At 62.4% G+C, this 24,769-nt stretch overlaps 1 protein-coding gene across 1 annotated transcript in view; it reads left to right on the top strand.

Moving 5' to 3' along the window:
* Nucleotides 1–24,769, top strand: part of DLG3 (discs large MAGUK scaffold protein 3) — a 169,711-nt gene that overhangs the window by 132,471 nt on the left and 12,471 nt on the right. The window contains 6 exon segments of the mRNA XM_075917662.1: nt 4,051–4,165; nt 14,351–14,527; nt 17,157–17,232; nt 17,888–17,987; nt 22,313–22,354; nt 24,256–24,306. Of these exon segments, the coding sequence (XP_075773777.1) occupies nt 4,051–4,165; nt 14,351–14,527; nt 17,157–17,232; nt 17,888–17,987; nt 22,313–22,354; nt 24,256–24,306 (561 nt within the window).

The following is a 24,769-nucleotide window of genomic DNA, read 5'->3' as shown; positions in this document are numbered from 1 at the left end:
GTCTTAGGGGTGGCCCACGGTACGCACGCGGTGCGTGTGCTACGCGCCTTCTGCTGGGCTTGTGGAGCGGCGGGGAGGGTCACAGCCCTGGGCTTGCTCCCGTCAACCCATACGAGGGGAAGGCCTGGGGAGGGCTGTGGCCCACGATGGACAGGAGGAAGCCTGGCTTTCCCAGTCTTTGTGACACGGGAGGACTGGGGCCAGGCTCTTTGCAGTCTGGGGCGACTCGACGAGGCCTCAGGGAACGTGGGCAGGGTAGCTGTGGGGTGTCGGGCAAGGCAGTGGTGCTTCAGAGGCCTGTTCTGTGCAGCTCTCGCTCAGACCTTTGGACGCTGTTCAGCCTTGCTCTGGCAGTTCTAGTCCAAGAATGCTCCGGCTGCTCGGTTCGGTGGCAGAGTCGGGAAATGCCAAGCGTGAAGGTTGCATAACTATCCGCCCCCCCCCATGTGCATTTGTATTGCTATGGGCTTCCATTCGATTGTGCAATGGGCATCTCTCTGTACAGCTCCGCTGCGCATGGGCAGGACCGCGTTGCTTTGTGCTAGGCAGGCAGGCCGTGCCAGCTGCTTGGGGACGCCGAGCAGACAGTGCTGTTATGTGCAGAGTATGACAGAAGGTGCAATGTACTCCTGGCCCAAGTTCTGTGGGCTAGGTAGGCGCTGGGGCTGTGCGGCCCCGTTAGACGTGGCTTGGGCTGTGCTGAGTCTGCCCATACACCTGCCCACACGCGGCTCTGTGAAATTCCATGACTCTCAGCTACAAATTTACCTTGACAGCGAGGCACCCTCAGCCCCTGAATTGCATGCAAGGGTGGCTTTGCTGGTGGCTTACCAAGTAAATAAGTAGCTTGGTGCTGACAAAACGACAGTGGAGAGCGCTTGTCTGAACAGCCTGCCAGTAGAGATGAGGTTGAGCCATCCGGTGACATTACAGGGGTGCAAGGCCTCTTGTGCTGTAGGCATGTACCTCCGGTTAATGACGCCTGAGAGAGCACGGTGCATTTAAGAACGTTTGTGACCACGTAAGTTACCAGTGCACCTACCCAGGCACGCCACCAGCTCACACCATGCAGAGAGTTGAATTTTCCCCAGATACTTGAAACAAAAGCACCTAACTTCAGGGGCACAGGAACTAAAGAGGACAAATATTCCTCTGTCTGCCATGTGTTTTCTGTGCGCCACAGCAGTGTGTCTGGCCAGTGGCTCTGCCTTCCTGGTGTCTGTGTGGGGCTCTCGCAACAACAGGGGACAGGAGACTTTCCTAGAGAAGGAAGATGTCACCTGTTGGCTGGGGGGGGGGAGATGTCTCACCTGTTGGCTGGGGGGGGGGGGAGATGTCTCACCTGTTGGCTGGGGGGGGGGGGAGATGTCTCACCTGTTGGCTGGGGGGGGGGGGAGATGTCTCACCTGTTGGCTGGGGTTGTGCACAGGAGAGAGAGACTCTCTCTCTCTCTCTCTCTCTCTCTCTCTTTTTTTTAATGGACTCTCAGTTTCATGTTGCTTTTCTCCCTTTTGCCTTTCCTGACTCTTGTGTTCTTACCCGTTGGACCTGCCACGTTGTGGCTGTAGCTTCTTTGTGGGGAGGAACTAGTCCCGCAGAGGCAGAACGCAGTAGCAGTGTGAGGGTTGAAAGGAGGGACAGTCTGGGAGGTAACCACCAAGTCCAAAGTGCACTGCGGGAAACAAAGGGTGTTAGAACAGGAGCTCTGCTCTGCGCTCCAGGGCCCAGTGCGTTTCTAGCTGCGTCTTCAGCTCTGGCAGCAGCTGCTCAGCCTTTTCAGGAAGAAAGCGAGGAGCCAGCCCTTGCCAAGTGGCTGGGGAAGGCCTGCTCCCGAGGAGAGGTCTCTGTGGGAGCCCTGGCTCCGAAACAGGAAGAATTGGAGCCATGAAGCACTCTGCTTGGGGACTGTGATTGTCTGCCCTGCCCCCCCCCCCCCCCAACTCTCAGGATTGTCCCTGGTTCCCGCAGTCCACTTCTCTCCTCCTCGCCTTGCTCAGGTCCTTGCCGTGCACTGGCCCCTCAGCGGAGAAAAGCGGGGGGAGGGGCGGGCGCTTTGCGCTGTGAATCAGCCAAAGGACGGTTAAAGCAGAGCTCCCCCGCCAGCACGTGACTCAGTCACGCTCTGCCCCCCAGCCACGGCAGCGAGGCACCGCACCGGCCTGGGGGGTTGTGCTTTACCACGGCAAGGGGCTGGCGTACGCTGCTGCTTTACAGCGCTGTAATGTGCTGCGTCGGGGACAGCAGTGCTTTTCACCTCGAGCCACAAAGTAGCAGCGCAGACTTCGGCCTGGTTTTGCCAAGGCAGCTTCTTGCTCCTGGGCTCTGGATCCATCTCTCGGTGGACTCCGTGGTTGTAGTTTGTGTTCGACGGGTGTGAATGGTGCCTCCCTCCTGGCAAGAGGCTGAAGAGGCCGGGGGCACAGCTTTTCCGAGTGTGCGGATGGCCTTCGCAGACCTGTGCCTGCTATGCTGGGGCCGGGGAAGGCCCCCTCGTGGGAGTTGTGGGCTGCTGGGAAAGGGATGTGACTTCTTCCTCTTCGGCCCCTGCTGCTCTCAGCGCGGCCGGAGGAGCTCCGAGTGCCCACCCCGGGGAAGTTTGAACCATCAGTTGTCCCCCCCCCGCCCCCCTCCGCCCCAACAGGGTTCGTTAGTTTGCTAAAAACAACTGAGACAAACCCTTAACCTTTGCGATTGGGACGTGACTTTGCTTCCTGCTAGCTGGCTCAGGGCTGTCCTTTCCTTGCTGCACGGGAGCGAATCCAAGTAGGGGGGCCGCGTGCTGTGCCCCTTCGGCCCGGCTCTCTGGGGCAGGCGCTTGCAGTGCAAATGCTCAGTGATCCCCGAGCAGAGTGAGTGGCAGGCGGCACCGGAGCAAACTTTCCCTAAGCCACTCCTGGTGTGCAGAAGCCTTGTCTCCACCCTCTGCCTTCCTCCCCGACCTTTACACCCAGCTGAAGGTCAGCCTGGCGCCTGCCGAGGCAGCTGGGAGGAGCGTCAGGTGCTGGTACGACGAGGGGCGAGCAGCTCTCTGCAGTCTTGCCAGCTTCCCGGGAGCTCCCCAGGCAGTGAGTTGTTTTCCGACTCTTTGGGGGTGGCCACAGGCAGCGCGTGTCCCGTCTGCTGCCTTTTCAGAACTGAGGCGTGGCTTTGATTCTCCCACGACGCCCCTCTGCGGGGAGAGACGGGTTGGGCTCCGCTCCCGAGCGGGTCCCCAAACCAGGGAGCCCTGTGGAACTGCAGAGTGCGCCTCGCTCGGGGTGAACATGTGCAGCGAGCCCTGGGCTGCTGGTGTTTGCAGAGCTGCACGGGGCTGCTCCCGCGCTGGAGTAGCCAGGCACCTGCCCAGGTCCCTCCTTCCTCGGAGCGAGACCGTGCTGAGGCTTTTGCCCCGTCCCTAGAGGGTGCAGCTGCTCCTACTGCCAGCAGGCTGGCCCTGCCCTGGGACGCCTGGTTCCCAAAGGAACACGTGGTCCTGCGGCACCTTAGAGACCAACAAAAATAAACGGAGCCATGAGCGCTGGTGGGCAACCCCTGCCCTTGGACTAGGGTGGACCCTTCCGGGCGATGCTTACTCTTGCGGATCGCCCTTAGCCAGCATCCGGGTAACTGGTCCAATGGGGTCGCGCATCCCTACTCGGTGTGCTGAACAAAGCGTTTCCTGGCCTCCAACGGGCCCGTCACCACACCGGAAAGGTGACCGGGGTTGGGAGCAGCGGGCCCAGGCGCCTGCTGCTGCTCCACGCTCAGCTCGGGGCTCTGCAAAGGGCCGGTCTCTCCTGTTGCTCCAGAGCCACGATCTGTGCTCGAGGCTGCAAGCACTGGAGCCCCGACCCCGTCTCTGAGAGCGAGTCGCTTCGCAGCGGCAGTCGATCTGGGCTGCTCTGCGCGTCCCTCCTAGCCGAGCAGAGAGACGGCGCCTCCCTCTGGGCCCTCGGGCGAGGTTCCGGCTGCCTCCTTTCAGTGAGGCTGGTTTAGCCGGGGACCAGGCTGTGTGGCTGGGCTGTGGCCGGTGCGCTCCCTCCCTTTGCTAACCCCCGTCTCTCCCCGCAGAGTACAGCCGCTTCGAGTCCAAGATTCACGACTTGCGGGAGCAAATGATGAACAGCAGCATGAGCTCCGGGTCCGGCTCGCTGCGGACGAGCGAGAAGCGCTCTCTCTATGTCCGGTAAGGGCCCCTCTCCCCCGGGCCTCGGACTCTCCCTCTCTGGGCGGGCCTAGTTCGGATGCTCAGGGTGAATCCCATTGACCTCCTAGGCCAGGGTTGCACCCCAAGCCTTGCCCGGTGAGCTGCGCTGGCTGGCGAGATGCAGGGAACGTGGGGGTGCCCTGTCCGCCCACTGGGGCCACCTCCTGTGGGGAGCCTCTGCCTCCTCAGGGTGCTTGTCAGGCCCTTCCCTGCCGTGGCTGCAGCGCCCCGGGGAAGCTCGGTCTCTTGTCGCAGCCCAGAGGTGGTTCCCTGCCGTGGCACGTACGTGGCCTTTGCAAGGGGCTCCCTTCCAGCCAGGCTGACAGACGCCGTCCTGGGGGAGCCCAGTGAGTCCTGCATCTCCCTCCTTACCCCCTGGACGCAGGAGCGTGGCCCTCGGGGAGCCTGTCTTCCCAGATCCGTCTGCTCCCCCGGGAAATGGAGCCTCCGTGCAGCCTCATAGCTTGACAGCCTGCTGCTCCGGCTGCCCCGACGGCCCGGGGCCTGTGCAGTCTGTGCGCTGCAGCCCTGGGACAGGCCGCCCTGCAGGCACCAGGCCAGCCGCATGCTAATGACTTCCCTGCTGTCACAGAGCCCTGCCTCGCCCTGGGCGTTGCATTGAACCCCAAGCTCCCTGCTGGAGATGCACCGTGCCTGGTGCTGGGCGCCCGGCTCAGGGCAGCGGACTCCCAGGGCTGTGAGTTCAGTCTTTGGGGAGGCCAGTTAGGGATTTGGGGCAAAAATCTGTCAGGGACGGTGCTGGGTCCTGCCGTGAGAGCAGGGGACTGGACTCGATGACCTTCAAGGTCCCTTCCAGTCCTAGGAGCTGGGCATCTCCATTCATTTAAGTCTTGCCTAGCTGGATTAGTGCTTTGTCCCTGCACTTGCACTTGGGCCGGAGCTGGGTGTGAGCCAGACAGGGTATGTGCCAGCTGCTGCCCTTTGTCCCCCACTCCCTGCGCTAGCACCGTGGGCTCCCCCTTCTCTTGGCCCAGGGTGTGATAACTTGCTAATGGAGATAATCCCATACACCTCGACCCAGCAGTGCCTGAGCGGGCGGGGGAGGGCCTTCTCCCAGGGGAATTGGCCGGCTGCACCCCCTGTCCTTTCTGGGGTGAGTCCTGGCCCAGGGCTGTCACTGAGCCCAGGGGCCCCCTTCTGGCGGCTCTAGTGCCAGAGCTGGGCCATAGCCGCTGCCTGCGGGCGGGGGGCTCTGCGCCAGCCCCTCTCCAGCGGGTGGCGCGGCCCCTGGAGAGCAACGCCGGCTCCATGCTGGAGGGGATGCGGGCGCTGCTCTGGAGATCCAGGTTACCTGCCCCGGTGGTGGCCTCCTGAGGACTGGCACCCCCCAGACCGGTCAAGAGAAGGCGCGGGGCTGCGCGCTGGTGCTCCGGGTCTGCTCCATTGGGTGGGCGGGCGTAGGCCGGAGGGCGCTCTGGCGGCGCTCCGCTGGCTGTGGCAGGCAGTCGTGCAGGGTGTGGAAGGGGCTGGAGCAAAGCCGTGCTGGTCTCAGGCTGCAGTGTTCTCTGCCAGGTGTCCGGCCGGCAGCTGGAGTGCACATCTGCCCCCTCTGGAAGGGGCTGCTCATGGGCTCTTCCCATTGCCCCGGCCGGCCGGGAACACAAGCCTGAGGGCATCCCTTTGAAGCAGCATCTGGAACCCCGGGCCGGCCGGCTCCTCTCTGGCGGCTCTCCAGTTAACCCCCCTGGCTCTCCCTGCCAGGGCGCCTGTGCGTTAAGACCCCACTGCTCCCCACACCTGCCACAGAGCCCTGCCCCAGCCCTTGTGGGTGGGGTGGTTTCGAGCACAATTTAGCTGAAACTGGTTGAGCTGTCGTGCTGTGGACAGGGCAGTAATTACGAGGTTCGCTGCCAGACTGCCTTAGTCAGTCCTCCGGGGCAATCCCACAATGCACGGCATGACATCAGCAGGGGCGGGGCTTGCCACACTGTCTCCCAAAGCAGGCAGTAAATCCCTGTGCTTGAGCACACCCGCATTCCTGGGCTCCCTGCCGGTAGTGACTGGCTGCCCGTGCCTGAGCTGCTCAGTAGATTTGAAGGCCAGAGGGAGCCATTGTGATCATGTAGTCAGATCTTCTGAACAACAGGCCTGAGATCTGCCCCACAGTAATTCCTGGGGCCGTGCCTCTAAGGAATCCGCTCTTCTTGATTTGCAAATTGCCGGTGCTGGAGAATCCACCCGTGGGAAACTGATCCAGTGGCTGATACTCGCGGTCAGACATTTGCCATCTGAACTGCAGCTGCCAGACACTGGGTCATGTTGGAGCTGTGTCTGCTCGATTGAGAGCCCCTTAGAGATGTGTGCCCCTCTGTAAGTTGGGGGTGTTAGCGTATCCGTGGAGACAATTAGCTGATAAGCCTGGGCATCCCCTGGAGCAGCCTCTGTCTGCAGCCCTCCTGGGGCTCTGTGGCAGCCTCCCCGAGCCCCCGCCCCACCCTGTGGTGCTGCCTCTGAGGGAGGCACTAGCACGGGGGTTGGGGGCATGCGGCTATGTAGGATCTGGTGCCCAGGGGGAGCCGGCTTCTCCTGGGCACCGGCTCCTGCTTCCCCCCTCCCTTGCCTGCTACAGAGGCAGCAAGGGGGCAGGGGCGTGTACTCGACAGGATTAACCAATAAGACCAGGCCACAAGGTTCAAGTCAACTAGCCATACCCAGACGGCCAGATAGCCACGTGTGGCCAGCCCGGGTCTAGCTCCTCTTCCCACTCCGGTGCCCAGGTGCTGCAGGCTCGAGCTGGATGCTCGTAGGAGTGCTGCGGGCTGGCAGTGCAGCTGGTCAGAGCGGCTGCTCGAGGCATCTGGCCTTCCCCTGGCACTGGCATGGAGGGTCCCAGACAAACGTCACTGACCGGGCAGCTCTGTGGCATTCTGAGGCCACGACTTGGCTCTCCTGGGGGCTGAGTGATGTCTCAGCAGGATACTCCAGGCCGGGCGGCCGGAGGCTGTTTCTGGGCGTGGTTCTGTCCAAGCAGAGTGAGCGATAGTCTTGCCGGGAGGTGGCGCGGGAGCTTTGCGGTGCGCGTCCGGCCGGAAATGCAGCCCAGCTCTCCTCTGAATGGATCCCGTGCGCCCGGGTTCGGTGGCCTTGGCTGTGCCAGTATCTCTGTTCTCCTGCCCTCGCCCCATGGGAGCAGAGCAGTTAAATAATTCTCCCTCCGCCACGTCAGTGCTGCTGAGCCGTGGGTGGCTGGATTTCTGCTTTGTTAATTCCCTCGTGAGCCGCTGGATTCCCCCAGGAGTTGCATAGCCAGCCAACGCCCTAGCTCCCTGTGTGGCATGGGCATTCTCTACGCATGCCGCCGGCGCGCAGCTGGGAGACCGGAGGAGTGCTCAGAGGGCCTGTGTGTACTCTGGAACCTGCCTGGCCAGTTCTCCCGGCCTGTCGCATTTCTTCGTTCCTGCTTGCTCTGCTCTCAAGCAGGCCCTGCCAGCCACGCACCCATTGGCTGCAAAAGTTCTGCCCTTTCCGGGGTATGTGCCTGGAGCTAAAAGCCCCTCGGTGCTCTGCTGCTGTCCCCCGAAGGCAGGCTCCATGTGACATGCTGGCTTGTTTTGGGATGGAGCTTGCCTGTTGGAATGGGCTCCCCGCAGACAGACTGGGGCTGCTCCCAGCTGGACCAAGCCAGGAAGCTGCAGCTCTGCTGGGATTTTCTGCCCCGTTCCCCACCCCCACCCTGTACTGTGGCTGCCTCGGTTTGGGTGTAGCCGCGGCGTGTGCGGTGTGGTGAGTGAAAGCGGCACCCACAAGTGGGCCCCGGGTTCTGCCACTGCTGAGGGTGTCACCTGGGACCAGAGTCCCAGGCCAGGTGCTTTCACTCCCGTTTTGCCTGGGGCGGAAGCTCTAGGAGGCCCAGGCAGTGGGCTGGGCTCTCGCTCTCCCCAGCCCAGTTGTGCTGCAGTAGCTGCTGGGACAGGTGTGGGAGGGGCTCTAAATGGGAGTCTCTCTCTGGACAAGCCCCAAGGACTTTCCTGAAGTGACACCGCTGCATCAGGCTGGATATTGCATGGGCAGCGGGGTACAGACCCGGGACCTCCCCGGCTTCCCTCGGGGGGTGGAGGGTGCGGGGGGAGCCCTAGGCTCTTCTCTCCAAACACAGCAAGAGGCTGCCCGTCAGTCTGAGCTGGCATCGACGGCACTGACTCCTTTTCAAGGGCCAGTCTGATCCCGGGATGCCAGGGTTACGCTAGGGACGGGAAAGGCTCCCCGGTAAGCAGTGCCCTTAACGCGTGATGCAGGTGGGGGCTGGAGCAGCTCCCTGCTGCCATGGGCGGGGGACTGCTCCCGGCTCCCCGAGCAGCCCGTCTGCAGCAGGCCCAGGCGCATCTCAGGCAGGCTGTGCTCCGGATGGCCCGCTGGGCTGGGGTGGGTGACTGGTTAGACGTGAAGTGAGCCTCACGTTGAACTGGCTGATCAGTGGCAGGGGGTCTCCATCCGGGCCCATGCTCAGGAGCGTCCGGGGAATGGCTCCGTGCAGGCAGGGTGGGACTCGGTTACCGAGAGGCACTCCGCTCTTGGCGCTAGTGCCTCGAGGGTTTCCCCGAGTCCTTCCTGCTGCAGTCTTGTGCTGATGGGGAGAGAGATTCTGCAGCTAAAACGTGGCCAGGGAAGCCCAGAATGAGCCTGCAAGAGTAGACCAGGGTCTCCCGTCGCCAAGTGTCTCCCCAGTGGCCTGCCCCCCCTTGTGTTTGCATTGCCCTGGGTCACCAAGTCTTCCTGAACTGTCAGAATGGGCCCCTCTGGAAACAGTTGGGAGCCGCTGGGCTAGAGAGCAGGGAACGTACCGGAGGCAGCAAGGTGGGGGAGGCGGGAGCCGGGGTCCGTGAAGAGCCGGCTCAAGCCAGCTTCCCACGAGCCCCAGATCTGCCGAGCCACCTGCCCCCCATGCCCACGTGGCGCCCTCTGATAGGCAGCAACACAGGAGGCTTTCAAGATGGCTGCCTGCAGAGCCCCTGCCACCACATGCTGCTGCCTTTCTATGCGAGGCAGCAGCGCAGGGAGCGGGGTGGGGGGGAGCCGGCTTCTAGGCCAACTCCCCACATGGGCCAGCTCTGCAGCACCACCTGCCTCCCGCCTTTGCTGGCTCCCCCAGAGACAGCGGAGGGGGGACAGGCAGGAGCCAGTGCTGGGGTGAGCCGGTTTAAAAGCTGGGTCTCCAGCTGCCCCGGTTCCCCAAGCGTGGGGCGGTGGGGGGGCAGGAGAGGCTGCCACAGAGTAGCCTCTGTCCGCAGTGGGCCGAGCTTGCCACAGACAGAGGCTGCTCCATGGATGCCAGTGCAGCCTCTGTCCACAGCGTGCTCGGGTTTTCGGACTGGCTCCTGCCTTCCACCCCATGCTGCTGCCTCGGGATCAGAGGCATCGGCACAGGGATCTCCCCGGAGTGGGGCTGGGAGCGCACTGGCTGCTGCCCCTGCCCGGGGCCTATCGCACAGTCACGTAGCAGCGCTGTCTAACATCTCCACTCGAATGTGGCTCCCTCGGGAGCGCACTGGCTGCTGCCCCTGCCCGGGGGCTATCGCACAGTCACGTAGCAGCGCTGTCTAACATCCCCACTCGAATGTGGCTCCCTCGGGAGCGCACTGGCTGCTGCCCCTGCCCGGGGCCTATCGCACAGTCACGTAGCAGCGCTGTCTAACATCCCCACTCGAATGTGGCTCCCTCGGGAACGCACTGGCTGCTGCCCCTGCCCGGGGCCTATCGCACAGTCACGTAGCAGCGCTGTCTAACATCCCCACTCGAATGTGGCTCCCTCGGGAGCGCACTGGCTGCTGCCCCTGCCCGGGGCCTATCGCACAGTCACGTAGCAGCGCTGTCTAACATCCCCACTCGAATGTGGCTCCCTCGGGAGCGCACTGGCTGCTGCCCCTACCCCGGGGCCTATCGCACAGTCACGTAGCAGCGCTGTCTAACATCCCCACTCGAATGTGGCTCCCTCGGGAACGCACTGGCTGCTGCCCCTGCCCGGGGCCTATCGCACAGTCACGTAGCAGCGCTGTCTAACATCCCCACTCGAATGTGGCTCCCTCGGGAGCGCACTGGCTGCTGCCCCTGCCCGGGGGCTATCGCACAGTCACGTAGCAGCGCTGTCTAACATCCCCACTCGAATGTGGCTCCCTCGGGAGCGCACTGGCTGCTGCCCCTGCCCGGGGCCTATCGCACAGTCACGTAGCAGCGCTGTCTAACATCTCCACTCGAATGTGGCTCCCTCGGGAGCGCACTGGCTGCTGCCCCTGCCCGGGGCCTATCGCACAGTCACGTAGCAGCGCTGTCTAACATCCCCACTCGAATGTGGCTCCCTCGGGAGCGCACTGGCTGCTGCCCCTGCCCGGGGCCTATCGCACAGTCACGTAGCAGCGCTGTCTAACATCCCCACTCGAATGTGGCTCCCTTGGGAGCGCACTGGCTGCTGCCCCTGCCCGGGGCCTATCGCACAGTCACGTAGCAGCGCTGTCTAACATCCCCACTCGAATGTGGCTCCCTTGGGAGCGCACTGGCTGCTGCCCCTGCCCGGGGCCTATCGCACAGTCACGTAGCAGCGCTGTCTAACATCCCCACTCGAATGTGGCTCCCTCGGGAGCGCACTGGCTGCTGCCCCTGCCCGGGGGCTATCGCACAGTCACGTAGCAGCGCTGTCTAACATCTCCACTCGAATGTGGCTCCCTTGGGAGCGCACTGGCTGCTGCCCCTGCCCCGGGGCCTATCGCACAGTCACGTAGCAGCGCTGTCTAACATCTCCACTCGAATGTGGCTCCCTTGGGAGCGCACTGGCTGCTGCCCCTGCCCGGGGCCTATCGCACAGTCACGTAGCAGCGCTGTCTAACATCTCCACTCGAATGTGGCTCCCTTGGGAGCGCACTGGCTGCTGCCCCTGCCCGGGGCCTATCGCACAGTCACGTAGCAGCGCTGTCTAACATCTCCACTCGAATGTGGCTCCCTCGGGAGCGCACTGGCTGCTGCCCCTGCCCGGGGCCTATCGCACAGTCACGTAGCAGCGCTGTCTAACATCTCCACTCGAATGTGGCTCCCTCGGGAGCGCACTGGCTGCTGCCCCTGCCCGGGGCCTATCGCACAGTCACGTAGCAGCGCTGTCTAACATCCCCACTCGAATGTGGCTCCCTTGGGAGCGCACTGGCTGCTGCCACTGCCCCGGGTGCTATCGCACAGTCACGTAGCAGCGCTGTCTAACATCCCCACTCGAATGTGGCTCCCTCGGGAGCGCACTGGCTGCTGCCCCTGCCCCGGGGCCTATCGCACAGTCACGTAGCAGCGCTGTCTAACATCCCCACTCGAATGTGGCTCCCTCGGGAGCGCACTGGCTGCTGCCCCTGCCCGGGGGCTATCGCACAGTCACGTAGCAGCGCTGTCTAACATCTCCACTCGAATGTGGCTCCCTCGGGAGCGCACTGGCTGCTGCCCCTGCCCGGGGGCTATCGCACAGTCACGTAGCAGCGCTGTCTAACATCCCCACTCGAATGTGGCTCCCTTGGGAGCGCACTGGCTGCTGCCCCTGCCCGGGGGCTATCGCACAGTCACGTAGCAGCGCTGTCTAACATCCCCACTCGAATGTGGCTCCCTTGGGAGCGCACTGGCTGCTGCCCCTGCCCGGGGCCTATCGCACAGTCACGTAGCAGCGCTGTCTAACATCCCCACTCGAATGTGGCTCCCTTGGGAGCGCACTGGCTGCTGCCCCTGCCCAGGGGCTATCGCACAGTCACGTAGCAGCGCTGTCTAACATCCCCACTCGAATGTGGCTCCCTTGGGAGCGCACTGGCTGCTGCCCCTGCCCGGGGCCTATCGCACAGTCACGTAGCAGCGCTGTCTAACATCCCCACTCGAATGTGGCTCCCTCGGGGGTGACTGGGCTGGTTCGGAGAGTCTGCGCGACTTTCTCATTGGGTCTGCAGGGGCCGTGGGGCGTGCACCGTGGGCCCGGCATTGCTCTGCTGACTCCAGCTGCCACACTGGAGCCCCAGTGCCTTGCCGACCTGCTGCTTTGCTGGCTATGGAGCCTCAATTAAAGAGCCACACGGAGGCATTTGTACCTTCTGCTGTTCCAAGCCTCACTTCTAATGTCGCTGGGAGGGAAGGTGACTAGCCTCAGCATGTGTCCTGTGTGTGACCGCGCTGCACCTAGCCAGCCTCACTGCCTCCCTCCTCGGCAGGGGGGTCGCACAGCAGAAGGGGAGAGAGAACAGGAATATGGCTGTAAATGCACAAACTCCCAGAGCACAGGGGCTGGCTGTGAACCCTGGGGAGACGAGATCTCGAAGTGCTGCTGTCCTGAAGGGTCTCTGAGACGCCCTGGGGTTAACCCTGCTTCTCTCCAGTCATTCAGAAGGTAACAGAGAGAAAAGGTTTCTGGGTGGTTTGGAGAAAATCCCTCCCAGTTTTGTTACCCTGACGTGACACCGTAGCTGTCGGACACGACTAGCCCGTGACTGGCTAATCAGGTAAACTCCCCTCGGCTGCTCAGGGCAGGTGGTAGTGGGCGTGTAGACGGTCCGGCCACGGGGCTCTGTCCGTGCGGAGTTACTCTGCTCGCTCAACCAAGGACACAGTCTGCATGAGAGAAAGTGAATGACCCTGGAATTGAGCCATCCTGAGGGGGAGCTGGGCCCCGGCCTGCGTGGGGAACTGGCTCGGCTCACGGCCTCCGGCAGAAAGACAAGCCATGGAGAGAGAATTTGGGTGTTAGCGGGTCCTGCCTGATCGATTGCAGGAAGCCAGGAGCTAACTGTCCCTCGTGCGCCCATCAGGCTTCCCTTACAATGCCAGGTGGCCGAGCTTTCCTCCAGCGGGAGTGAAGCTGGGCTTCCAGGCCCATTCTGCAGCCGTGGGCGGTGCCTTGTCGGCCCTGCATTTGCTGTGGAGCGTGGAGGAAGCAGGCCACGCTGGCTTGGAGATGGGAGCCACACGTGCTCTGGCTCGCATTCCACTCTCGGCCCTGTATTCGCTCCCCTAGCCTTCTAGGGAAATGGCCAGATCCGTCTGTGTGTTTTTGCTGCTGCTAGCCAGCCTTGGCAACTGCACTTCTGTGCCGTGACGGCCGTGCTGGAACCGCGCGCGGGAGGCAGCCAGTTGATTACGGGCAGGTAGATAAATGTTCAGACACACTCCTACTTCAGTCTCTGGATAAAACGTGCATGTAGACATCAGTGTCAGTTGTGAGAATGGCCTGCCCTCTCGTGTGGCAGTCTCTGTCCGCCCCCAGGGGATGTAACCTCAGCTCGAGACACTGGCAGCCCCTGCCTACGGAGCAAAGGCTAGTGCGTTCCTCAGCCTGCCGATTCCCTTCTCTGCTCTTGCGCCCGCCTGGCGTGGGGAGCGGGTCTGATGTGAACTCTGTGGCCCACGTGGGTGCAGAAACATCTGACGCTCAGGGCTCATTTAATCTCCTCCAAAATGAGAATGACGGCCACTTCAAAGCCAGGGCAGGAGTGTGGGGAGCCGGCTTTGACGGGCTGCAAGGCCTTTCTGGGCCCAGGCAGTGAGGACGGGAAGCCTGAAGCTGCAATACAAACATGGTCATAGGCCCGCACAAAGGCCTGCGTGACTTCTGAGGCTGGTGTGGAGCACGACTTTCTCAAGAAACCCTGCTCACTTAGGCATCGGAAGCGGAGAATTTCTAGCCTGGTGGTGGGCAGCTTGTGGCCCCTCGGGTTGTGTGTGTGGCCTGCGAGATGTTTTGTTGACTGCTGCCCACACACGTGGTCGCCAAATTCTGCTGGCTCTACCGGTAATTGCTAACACCAGATGCAGACGCAGACACGGCAGGTGCAGTGGGGTGGGTGCTGATTGCACACAACGCTGAGAGCCGGGTGCTCCCTCTGCATCCCAGCCCAGCGCTGCCAGGGTCACTCGGCACCCCACGATCTAGGGATGCCGGCGCCGTGAGCAACGCTGCCCTGCCTCGGGCAAGCGGTTCGGTTTGCTGGGAGAGGGTCTCACCGCACGGCCAGGTCTGAAAAGGGGGGAACTAGCTGCTGAGAATCCCAGACGTGGTCAGGATCTCGGGGGGCTTCCAGCCCCACCCCAGGAGGTTACGGAGCAAGGCCTGGTCTGATCACCTGCTGTCCAGTAGCCACTGACTATGGCAGACTGTACCATTATCAGCAGGGGGGTCTCACTTCTTCTGTCCCTTTGCAGAGCCCTGTTTGACTATGACAGGACCCGGGACAGCTGCCTGCCGAGCCAGGGGCTCAGCTTCTCCTACGGGGACATCCTGCATGTCATCAACGCCTCCGATGACGAGTGGTGGCAAGCGAGACTTGTGACCCCCCACGGGGAAAGTGAGCAGATTGGGGTCATCCCCAGCAAAAAGAGGTGAGTGTCTGGGCAGCAGCCGGCCCTTCCCATTCTCCACAATGGCCTGGCCACAGCACAGGGCCTGCTCTGGCCGCCAAAAGCCAGGCTCTCCCACGCCCAGGTGTGTGTCCCCTGGTCAGGAGGCTCTGTGGGTCCCTGCAGGGCTGTGCACCATCCAAGTGGGGGCAGTGCAAGCAGCAGTGGGTAGGTCACTGCAGACCTTCTCCCTGCAGGGTTTCAAAGCAGCAGCGCCACACGGAGCCCAGGACCAGTGGGGGAGTCCACGCACTGCGGGTAGCCTGGGACACCTGGGCTGCAGGCGGCGTTTCAAAGCAGCAGTGCTGCGTGGAGCCCAGGACCAGTGGGGGAGTCCACGCACCACGGGTAGCCTGGAGCCCCCGGGCTGCAGGCGGCGTTTCAAAGCGGCAGTGCTGTGTGGAGCCCGGGGTCTGGCCCTGGCTTCAGGTGGTGCTGCCACTTTGAAATACCCCCTCCACTCCTCTCCTTGCTGCCTCTTTCTGGTAGAAGCAGCAAGCGGGGAAAGTGACTAGCGACTGGTCCTTCCCATACCTCATGTGAGCTTACCGGGGAGCGACCCACAGCCCGCTGCAGGCAGAAGACGGCTCCAGCCCTACTCTTCTCTCTTCCTGACCCCATGCGAGGCTGGAAGTGGGGGGGGGGGGGGGGAACAGCCCCTGTCCACAGTGCAGGGGCCACTCCAGCCAGGCCGTAGTGGGGGGGGGGGGCTACTCCTCCTCCCCCACCAGCTGGCCCCATTTAATCAGGTAACATTTAACCCGTTCATTGTTCAACGTGATTTTGCATCCCTGCCTGAAAACAGGCCTGGGGCTCCCCCAGCAGCTCCGGGCCCCGTGCCCGAAAACGCCGCCTCTGCCTTGTGTGCCACCAAGTCTGCCTGTGCGCAGGTCCCATCCCATGTGGAACCAGCAAGCCACCTGCTCTGGCTTCTGTGGCTTTCCCGTCCGGAGCCGCTGGGGCAGGGGAGTTGGGGGCAGCGTTTCGCTCCCGTCCCGTCCGGAGCCGCTGGGGCAGGGGAGTTGGGGGCAGCGTTTCGCTCCCGTCCCATCCGGAGCCGCTGGGGCAGGGGAGTTGGGGGCAGCGTTTCGCTCCCGTCCCGTCCGGAGCCGCTGGAGCAGGGGAGTTGGGGGCAGCGTTTCGCTCCCGTCCCGTCCGGAGCCGCTGGGGCAGGGGAGTTGGGGGCAGCGTTTCGCTCCCGTCCCGTCCGGAGCCGCTGGGGCAGGGGAGTTGGGGGCAGCGTTTCGCTCCCGTCCCGTCCGGAGCCGCTGGGGCAGGGGAGTTGGGGGGCAGCGTTTCGCTCCCGTCCCGTCCGGAGCCGCTGGGGCAGGGGAGTTGGGGGCAGCGTTTCGCTCCCGTCCCGTCCGGAGCCGCTGGGGCAGGGGAGTTGGGGGCAGCGTTTCGCTCCCGTCCCGTCCGGAGCCGCTGGGGCAGGGGAGTTGGGGGCAGCGTTTCGCTCCCGTCCCGTCCGGAGCCGCTGGGGCAGGGGAGTTGGGGGCAGCGTTTCGCTCCCGTCCCGTCCGGAGCCGCTGGGGCAGGGGAGGTGGGGGCAGCGTTTCGCTCCCGTCCCGTCCGGAGCCGCTGGGGCAGGGGAGTTGGGGGCAGCGTTTCGCTCCCGTCCCGTCCGGAGCCGCTGGGGCAGGGGAGTTGGGGGCAGCGTTTCGCTCCCGTCCCGTCCGGAGCCGCTGGGGCAGGGGAGGTGGGGGAAGCGTTTCGCTCCCGTCCCGTCCGGAGCCGCTGGGGCAGGGGAGGTGGGGGCAGCGTTTCGCTCCCGTCCCGTCCGGAGCCGCTGGGGCAGGGGAGTTGGGGGCAGCGTTTCGCTCCCGTCCCGTCCGGAGCCGCTGGGGCAGGGGAGGTGGGGGAAGCGTTTCGCTCCCGTCCCGTCCGGAGCCGCTGGGGCAGGGGAGGTGGGGGAAGCGTTTCGCTCCCGTCCCGTCCGGAGCCGCTGGAGCAGGGGAGTTGGGGGCAGCGTTTCGCTCCTGTCCCAGGCAGAGCCGCCGGGCTGCGCAGATGCCTGTGGCTGCTCCACTTGCTGCAGGGCCCAGCCTTCGCAGGCAGAACCGGAGCCGCTTGCTGGGGGAAGAGGAGGGTCTGCCCCGACCGAGATGGTGCTTCTAGGGCAGCGGGGTGAAGGCCTGGGCAGAGTTCAGCCTCTGCAAGCAGGGGGGCTGTGACCTGGCACAAACCCTATTGCTAATGCCAGGGGACCAGCTGGGGGAGGGGAAGGCCCTGTGTCCTCACCTTCTGCTGTGAGCCCTGGCCCCACGTGTCAGGTCAGTTCGGCTCTCTGGGGCAGCCCCCGCCCTCCCTTCCCCCAGGGGATCTTCGTGCTGGGCAGGCGGGCCAGTTGATCAGCTTTGCTAGGACTGGGCTGCCCACTGGCTCCCACCCCCAAGCTTTCTGGTGCTGGTTAGACTCTGCTTGATAGCCCAGAGCCCCCTCCAAGTGTGGCTCCCCCCAGCTAGCCCTGCCGCTTCCTGGGGATTGGCAGCTCCCAGACGGGCGTTGTTCCATGGACGGGGCAGAGGGGCCCTGCTGCCCAGCAGGCATTGACCCGGGCAGCAAGCTGTGCACACACAAACTAGGCTTTCTCCCTGTGGATTCTCATCAGGGTGGAAAAGAAGGAGCGAGCACGATTGAAAACAGTGAAGTTCCATGCCCGGACTGGGATGATTGAGTCCAACAGGGTAAGTGCAGAGCTGGGGCGCAGGGGCTGGCGCGAGGCAGCAGCTGGAGGGGCTGGCATCGTGTCAGCCAGAGCATGCCTGAGTGGAGCTGTCGAGGCCAGCTGGGCTGCTTCTGAGGCTTCTGTTCGAGCCGGACGGTGTGGGCTTGGCTGTGGGTCTGCGGAGCTGGCAGCCTGGAGCGGTGTCCCGATTCGGACAGACACGCAAGCTTGGAGCAGAACCTCCCTGTGATGCTGCGTGTGGCCCCGTACGCTGCTGGTCGCGCCCTGGATCACTCATGAGCAGAAGGTGCATCACAAAACCTCTGGGCTCAGCTCAGCCCTGCGCAAGCGCATGCAGCTTCCCAGGCTGGGTGGCTGGAGTCAGAGCCTTGCCGATCGCTGGCCACGCTTCAGCCAAGGAAGGGGGCTGCTTAGGGACGTGGCTTCACTCCTGTGGAAAGTGGGTTGGGTAGTTGACCTTCCGGCATCCCTGCAACATTTTTTCTCTCCGCTTAATTTCTCTCCTGCATTGTAGTTTCCATGTAATCTCCACGATTTCATTTGCGGGCGATTGTCCTGCACAGACCCTCATTGTCTCTTCATTTTAATTTCTGTGCATGCGTTAAATGCCATTGTTTTTTCTGTCCTCCCTTCCATCTCCATGTTCTTCGCAGTCGAGCAAAACGAAACGTAAAAAGAGTTTCCGCCTCTCCCGAAAGTTTCCATTTTACAAGAGCAAAGAGAACCTGGCCCAGGAGAGCAGCGGACAGGAACGTAAGTAGCAGCTGGCCAGAGAGGGCAAAGTGCGCAGGCCCAGCGCCTGCTTCCTCTGCGCTTCCCGGCCAAGCAATCCCTTTGCGCCGGACTCTGCCCTCTTGAGAGCTGCCGAGGTCGGAAGTGGATCCGCAGGCAGAGCAGGCTGATGGGTTTCCCAGCCTCAGGCAGCTGCTGCCGCTGCCTGGCCGTGGTGCAGGTTGAGATTCCCGCCGTGCGGCTCCAGGCCAGGGGCCACGGCAGCCTTGGCTGAGATGACAGGGATGAATGGCGAGCGCCCTGCCACAGCCCCGGCCGGCCGCTAGTGAGGGCGTCTCTGCTAGTTTCTCCTCCCTTCGCTCGCACAACTGCCTCTCCCAGCTGCTGCCAGTCGAGCCGCCTCTGGCCAAGGCCCAGGTGATGGAGAGCAGCTGGTGCACACTCAGTTCGCTGTTTTCATCCTTTCACAGCTTCTCAGCACGTGATCAACCCTCTGTTCTGTCTTCCTCTGCTCTCCCTGGTGTGCCAGGGACTCTGCCTCCCCTGCTCCTCCCTCCTCACATGCTCCCCCCAGGGCTCTGCCTTCTCATGTGCCCTGGGGCCCCTCTGCCTCTCCCTGCGCTCAGAATGAGGTGAGGGAATATGGAACTCCAGGCTTGTGTTGAAGTGGGAGTGGGGGGCACCGTGTCCCTTGCTGTCCCTACTGAGCCTGGCACTGCTCAGCTACCAACCCATTAGGCATAGCGAGTCCAGCCACGTCACCTGCTCCAGAGGCACCTCTGGGCCAGTCCCGCCGTCTGCAGAGCTGCTCTGTGCTTGGCTCGGCCATGGAGGAATTGCAGCTGTGGGAGGGACAGCTCCCTCCGTGGCCCCAGTGAACCGCCTCGTGCACACTCCTTGCTGGAAGACCGGGGAGAGCAGCTTCCCACGTGGAGCTGGGCAGCGCCACAAGGACAAACCCTGGCTCGGGCCTGTGGCTGGGATCCGGGACCTCGGCTCAGTCCCCACTCCGTGCTGGGTGTGGTGGGGTGAAGGTGCAGAGCCCAGGGCTGTCAGGCTGCTCTCCCCCTGCGTGTTCTCTCCAGGGTAAAAGCTGAGGTGAGCGCGTGGTGAGAACCGCACTGTCTAGGAGCAAGGGCTCTGCACGCCAGGCTCTTCCCTTCAGCCAGGGAGGGGCTGGACCATGCTCCTCTGGGGAACTGCCGGGCTCCCCCTGCAAACCCGCTCCTTGCTGGCAGTCCACGTGAGGGAGGGCTCTTAGCCTGGGCTGCGAGCTGGCTGAACGTCAGCCGCTCTAGTGAGGTATTGGTGGCTCCGCTGGCCTTGTCCTGCAGACAGCTGTGGTCCTCGCAGGTAGGACAGGAGGCAGGGCCATGCTGTGTCCCACACGGAGAGTCTGGGATCCCAAGCTCTTACGGCAGCTTGGCTTGGTCTCTGTCTATGGGAGAGGGGCCAGGCTTTCACAGGCGTTCAGTGCCCAGCCTGCCGAACAGGCCTGCAGATGTCTGGGGGGGGGGGGTGTCTGGCATGCCTCGTTTCTTCCTGGCCCTGACAGCCGCGTGTGCATCTGCATGCTCCGGGGCCTCTGGCCGCGGGTGGCTGGTGCTGTGGCTGCCCAGCGCGCTTGCTAGATGCATCTGCACGTGTGGCTGCAGTGTCCTTAGGTAGGAGCCAGGCTGCGCTGGCGAACCGAATGCACAGACCCCTCTGGGGGGGGAGGCCCCCCCCCTCGAGGCTCCTCCAGTTTTGCCAGCAAGTTGTGAACTTAGCGTCCCCTCTGCTCAAGGGGGCTCACGGCTCCCCAGCATGCCCGGCACCGGTGGCTGTGGTATTGGTGGGGGAGTGGGAGCCATGTCTGGGAGAGTCCCTGGGAAGGGGGGTTGGTTTTCTGCTTTCCCTCCTGGACGGGTTTGTGATCTGGGATCATCTGGGAAAAAGGGGGTTGACGGTTTGCTTGCAGAGGGCAGCACCAGGCAATTGAACATAATCAGCTTTGTGACCAAAGGGGATTTGCTCCCTGCCTGTGGCGCTCTAGTCTGTTTGAAGGCCCAGCCTCAGCCAGCTCCCGGTGAGCATGCCGTGGGGACCCCATTCCTTGTCTGTTCCTCTTAGCTACTTGTAGCCAGTCTCCGCCTTGAAATGCTTCACAGCGCTCCACTAAGGAGACGTCTACACAGCAGCATTGTTGTGGAATAACAAGGAGCATGTCTACACTGCAAGCCTGTATTTCGAAATAACGATGAGCTGCAGGACTTCTGACTCCGAGCCCTGGAACCCTCCTTTCCCGAGGAGTAAGGGAAGTGGAAGTGCTCTCCCTTTGATTCCTGCTGCGTAGCCAGCGCCCAAAGCCGAGTTAAGCTAGTTCAATGTCAGCTGTGCAATTGACACAGCTGAAATTACATAGCTTAATTCCACCTTAGCCCTGCTGTGTAGACGTGCTCTGAAGCCACTTCTGATGTGCTGGTTAGGGAGCAGTGTTTGCCCTGGGTGCTCCCTCGGGGAGCTGCCAAGGGGTTTGAACTGCTCAGCCCTTTCAAGGCTAAGCCTGGAGTGTACCAGGGCACGGGTGTGGGCAGAGGGCTCTAGGGCCCTCAGTCACCTGGAGTGGGAGATGCAGCCAGGGACGTTCTTGGGAAGGCCTCCCTGCCTCCGGGATTGGAACAGTTCACTTGGGCTGCTCCAGGGCCAGCTCTTCCTTTGCAGGCACCTTCCCCGAGTGTGTTCCGTGAGCAGGTGGCCTGCAGGCCCTGTGAGGCAGGTTGGAGGCCCTGAGACGGCCATTGGCTTGGTGAGAGGACGCTGCTCGGGTCGGCAGTGTGACGGCTGGATGCGTTGCCTGCCCCAGAAAGATGCTTTTGAATTGTGTAACCTCACTTGCAATTGCAGCTCTCAGCTGTTCTGCACTCCTGTCACTAATGTTCACCTGGCTCTGTCTTCTTCCTCTCCCTCTCTCTTACTCCCCTCTCTGGCTCTCTGCCCCTTCCTGCGGGCTCTGAAATCAGGACTTCCCTGGGTTAAGTGACGATTATTATGGAGCAAAGAACCTGAGTAAGTCATTTAAATGCGCATTGTTCACTCTCCATTTCTGGCATGTCTGGCGGTGTTTCCGGGGGAGGCTGGGATCCAGGCGCTGGGAGTGAAGGCTGCTCTTGATGTGTGGCACCAGGCAGTGGAGGTGGTGGGGGCTAGGCTTAAGGGAGCGCTCCGTCCCCCCAGGAGAGGTAGAACAGCCTCTTGTGCCTGCTGCATGGAGTTAGAATTCCCCTGCGCTGATGGCAGGGGGAGCCGCACTGTGTCCTCCACAGGCTGGTGGTCACAGCTGGAGCTTAGCTCCAGCTGGCTCTCGGGTTGAATGCCAGCCCAGATGAGTATGTGTCCTGGTTGCATTGGCAGCTGCTGCTGGCTTGCAGTCAGGGCCCAGTGACGTGGGCTGCTGGCTCTTCCTGAAGCAGGGAGCTGTGTCACTGTGCTGCCTGCCTGCTCCGGTGCTTGCGCACGTGCCCTGAGCTGTGACACAGACTCCGCTGGGGAGGCGATCTCCGCACCCGGGCTCCCCACACCGAAGGGAGCAGGCCGCGGTGTCTGCAGCATCGGAAATGGCTTAAACAAGCAAGGCCCCGAACTCTGTTCCGTCTCGTCAGTGTCTTGTCTCTGTGAGTCCTGCCGCACCCCCGGTCAGATTACACCTCGCTTAGGGTTTGTGCTGGTGTGTCTGTGTGCTACGGCAGCCACCCTCCTCCCTCCCACCTCCCAGCCCCGCATGGCACCTGGCCAGCTGGGACTTGGAAACCGACTGGACTGCCGGCGGGCGTCAGCCCTCTGTCTAGTTCATGCTGGATCCTTCATGGGGGCAGCTCCCTGCTCTTGGAGATGATGCAGGATGAGACCTGGTGCCTTACCAGGGTAGGCCGTGTCTGATGCCAGGATAGAGCTTTCCAGCCTGGGGAAAGGGAGCCAGCTAGCCGTAAGTTCATGCCTACAGGCTACAGGGAAAGGAAGCCTTGCCTCTGGCATTCCCACCTTCTTTTGACACTTGCCACGGTGCCCCAAGTGCACCGCACTGGATATCCCTGCCACAGCTACTGACAGAGGAGCCTTGAAATCTACCTGCTAGTGGGGCTGTGCACCTGGAAATGCCAGTTTGAGTGTAGCCCCTGGGGACAGGCTGAATCTGCGACAAATCTCATTGGGTCAGCACGCTGTGATCAGCTGTGGGGCTTGCCCATCTCCTCTCCCTGTGTCCTGTGGCCACTAGCGTTTGGTGACTGTCTCCTACCCCACGCACCTTTTGTGAGCTCCTGGCTGCGCGTGTTCTGAATTGGCGTCTTTTTCTTGTTGGTTTGCAGAGGGCGTGACGTCAAACACCAGTGACAGCGAGAGCAGTTCCAGTAAGTGTCTCTCTCCCCGTGTCTTCGCCCCTGTGTGTGCTAAGCGTCTTCATTCTCTGTTGTGCCCGTGGTGTTCCCTGTTCGGAGGCCGATGCTTCCTTTGGCCACTCAGCTGAAGGTCCTAGAGATGCTGTGGCCAGCTCCCTCAAGGGGATGGCAGCTTTTCTGCCGGGACTAGGTAGCAGTATGGATAAGGATTCAGGAAGAAGAAATGCCAAGTACTGCTGTTAGCCCGGAATAACCAGCTGCGCACACCGAATGGGAGAGCACTACCTGGGCAGTATTGCCGAAAGGGATCTGGGGGTCAGCGGAGTGCCACTGTTGCAAAACCCGCAAACCTCATCCTGGGCTGTATTAACAGGGGCATTATGAGCAAGAGAGACACGAGGAGTCATTCTTCCACTCCACCCTGCACTGATTAGGCCTCAACTGGAGACTGTGTCCAGTTCTGGGCACTACGCTGCAGGAAATTGGAGAGAAATTGGCGAGGGTCAAGGGAAGAGCAACGGGTATGATGAAAGGTCTAGAGAACATGAGCTATGTGGGAAGATTGAAAGAACTGGGTTTGTTTAGTCTGAAAAGAGCAGCATGAGAGGGATGCAATAGCTTTCAAGTCCCTAAAAGGTTGTGACTAGGCAGGGGGAGAACTGTTCTTAACCTCTGAGGACAGGACAAGCAGCAATGGGCTTCAACTGCAGCAAGGGAGGTTGAGGTTGGACGTTGGGGAAAACTTCCTGCCTGTCAGGGTGGTGACACACTGGAATAAATTGCCCAGGGGGGTTGTGGAATCCCCATCTCTGGAGATAGTTAAGAGCAAGTTAGACACACCCGTCAGGATGGTCTAGATGGTGCTTGGTCCTGCCGTGAGGGCAGGGGACTGGACTTGACGACCTCTCCAGGTTCCTTCCAGCGGGATACAGCGACATGGGTACTAGGAGGTGGAAGGATTCTCCCTGTGATCTGTCCCAGCTGAGGATTCTTCCCCAAGGCAACTCTGGCTTTTGGGTGCCTTGCAGCCCCTGGAGCCAAGCCCATAGGTCTCTTGTGCTCTGAGAGGACGATCTCTGCAGGCCACCCACAGCTTCGGTTTCCACGATAATGCTCGCTCTGCCCGAGGTTTCTGTCCCCTTGTTCGACCTGCCTGGAACTGCTGCTGCCCTGCTGTGTCCCCAGTTCACCCTGCCAAGGTGATCTGAGCCGAACGCACTGGTGCCAGCCGGGCAGCTCAGAAGTGAAGCAGTGTGTACAAGCAGGGCAGGGCCCAGCCCCGCAGGGCCTAGCCTGCATCCACAGATGGAGGGTGGGAAATAGGTGGCACCCCGCACAGCAAAAGTGCCGGGCCTGTGGAATGGCTGCGCAGAGCAGGTGGGGGTGGGGCTGTGGCCCCCCCCACCGGAGAGGGACGGATTCCACACAGCTAGCCAGAAAGGAGGAAGGCTGAGGTGGCCCTGCCGGTCCGTCCTGACTCCAAGGTGCCTGGAGTAGGCTCCTCAACGCAAACATTGGCCAGGTTACCTGCTGGCTGGGGGCAGCCCTGGGAAGAGACTCTGGGGGAGAGACTGCAAAGAGCTCCTCGCGTGTCTGGGACAAGTGGCCGTGAAGAGACTGCCTGGGCCGCCTGGGCTGAGTGCAGCCCCCGCCAGCGGGTGGGAATGACCCTGCAGGTACTGTTAGCTCTTCCTGGGACAGGCAGAATGGGAAGGCTGCTCTGCAGCACTGCAGGCTGGGCCTCTCCGCTGCACTGTGCTGTCCAGCAATGTGGGTAATCCAGAGGCCTTTGGACACCCGCGTATGGCGGCTCCTGGCTGCCTGTTTCCTTCATGCTGCTCCCTGGGAGCACAGGGTTGAGGCAGGAGAAGCCCCTGCAGACACTCACCTGCTTCTCCCTGGCTCTGTTCCAGAAGGACAAGAGGACACTATCCTGTCGTATGAACCGGTGACACGGCAAGAGAGTGAGTATGGCTGGGGTCCGGAGTCCTGGCTTGTGCATTGGCGCTTCTTAATCCAGGATTTACCCCTATGCCGGGGTGTCTGGGGGGGCCGGGACTCCAGTGTGAGCAGAGGCGGGGCCAGACTGCCCCAGCCAGCCTTTGGCCTTCGTGGTTGCCACGGCAGGAGCCCCAGGGTTCCTGGTGTGATTTGAAGGGTGCTGCAGCAGCAGTGGCTGAGAGCCCTGGGCCTATTTTACAGCCCCTTTCGCTCCCCCTCAGCAGCGTGGCCGTACCCTCCTGGGAGGGAGCAGACGGAGCAGCGTAAAATGCCGCTACAGCAGCGCTCTGTTGGCTGGGGACAGGCTGGAGGTGCCCTACCAGCCTGCTTTCCCGCCACCTTCATCAGACCTTGCATCTCCAGCCAGCACCAGAATCTAGCCTCAGGCACATGCCAGCTGCTGCTCTGGGAGGCCAGGAAACCGGG

Source organism: Pelodiscus sinensis, unplaced genomic scaffold, assembly GCF_049634645.1.
Source record: "Pelodiscus sinensis isolate JC-2024 unplaced genomic scaffold, ASM4963464v1 ctg71, whole genome shotgun sequence".
Classification (NCBI taxonomy): Eukaryota; Metazoa; Chordata; order Testudines; family Trionychidae; genus Pelodiscus; species Pelodiscus sinensis.
Note: the sequence above shows the minus strand (reverse complement) of the source record. Positions and strands in the feature narration are given on the sequence as shown.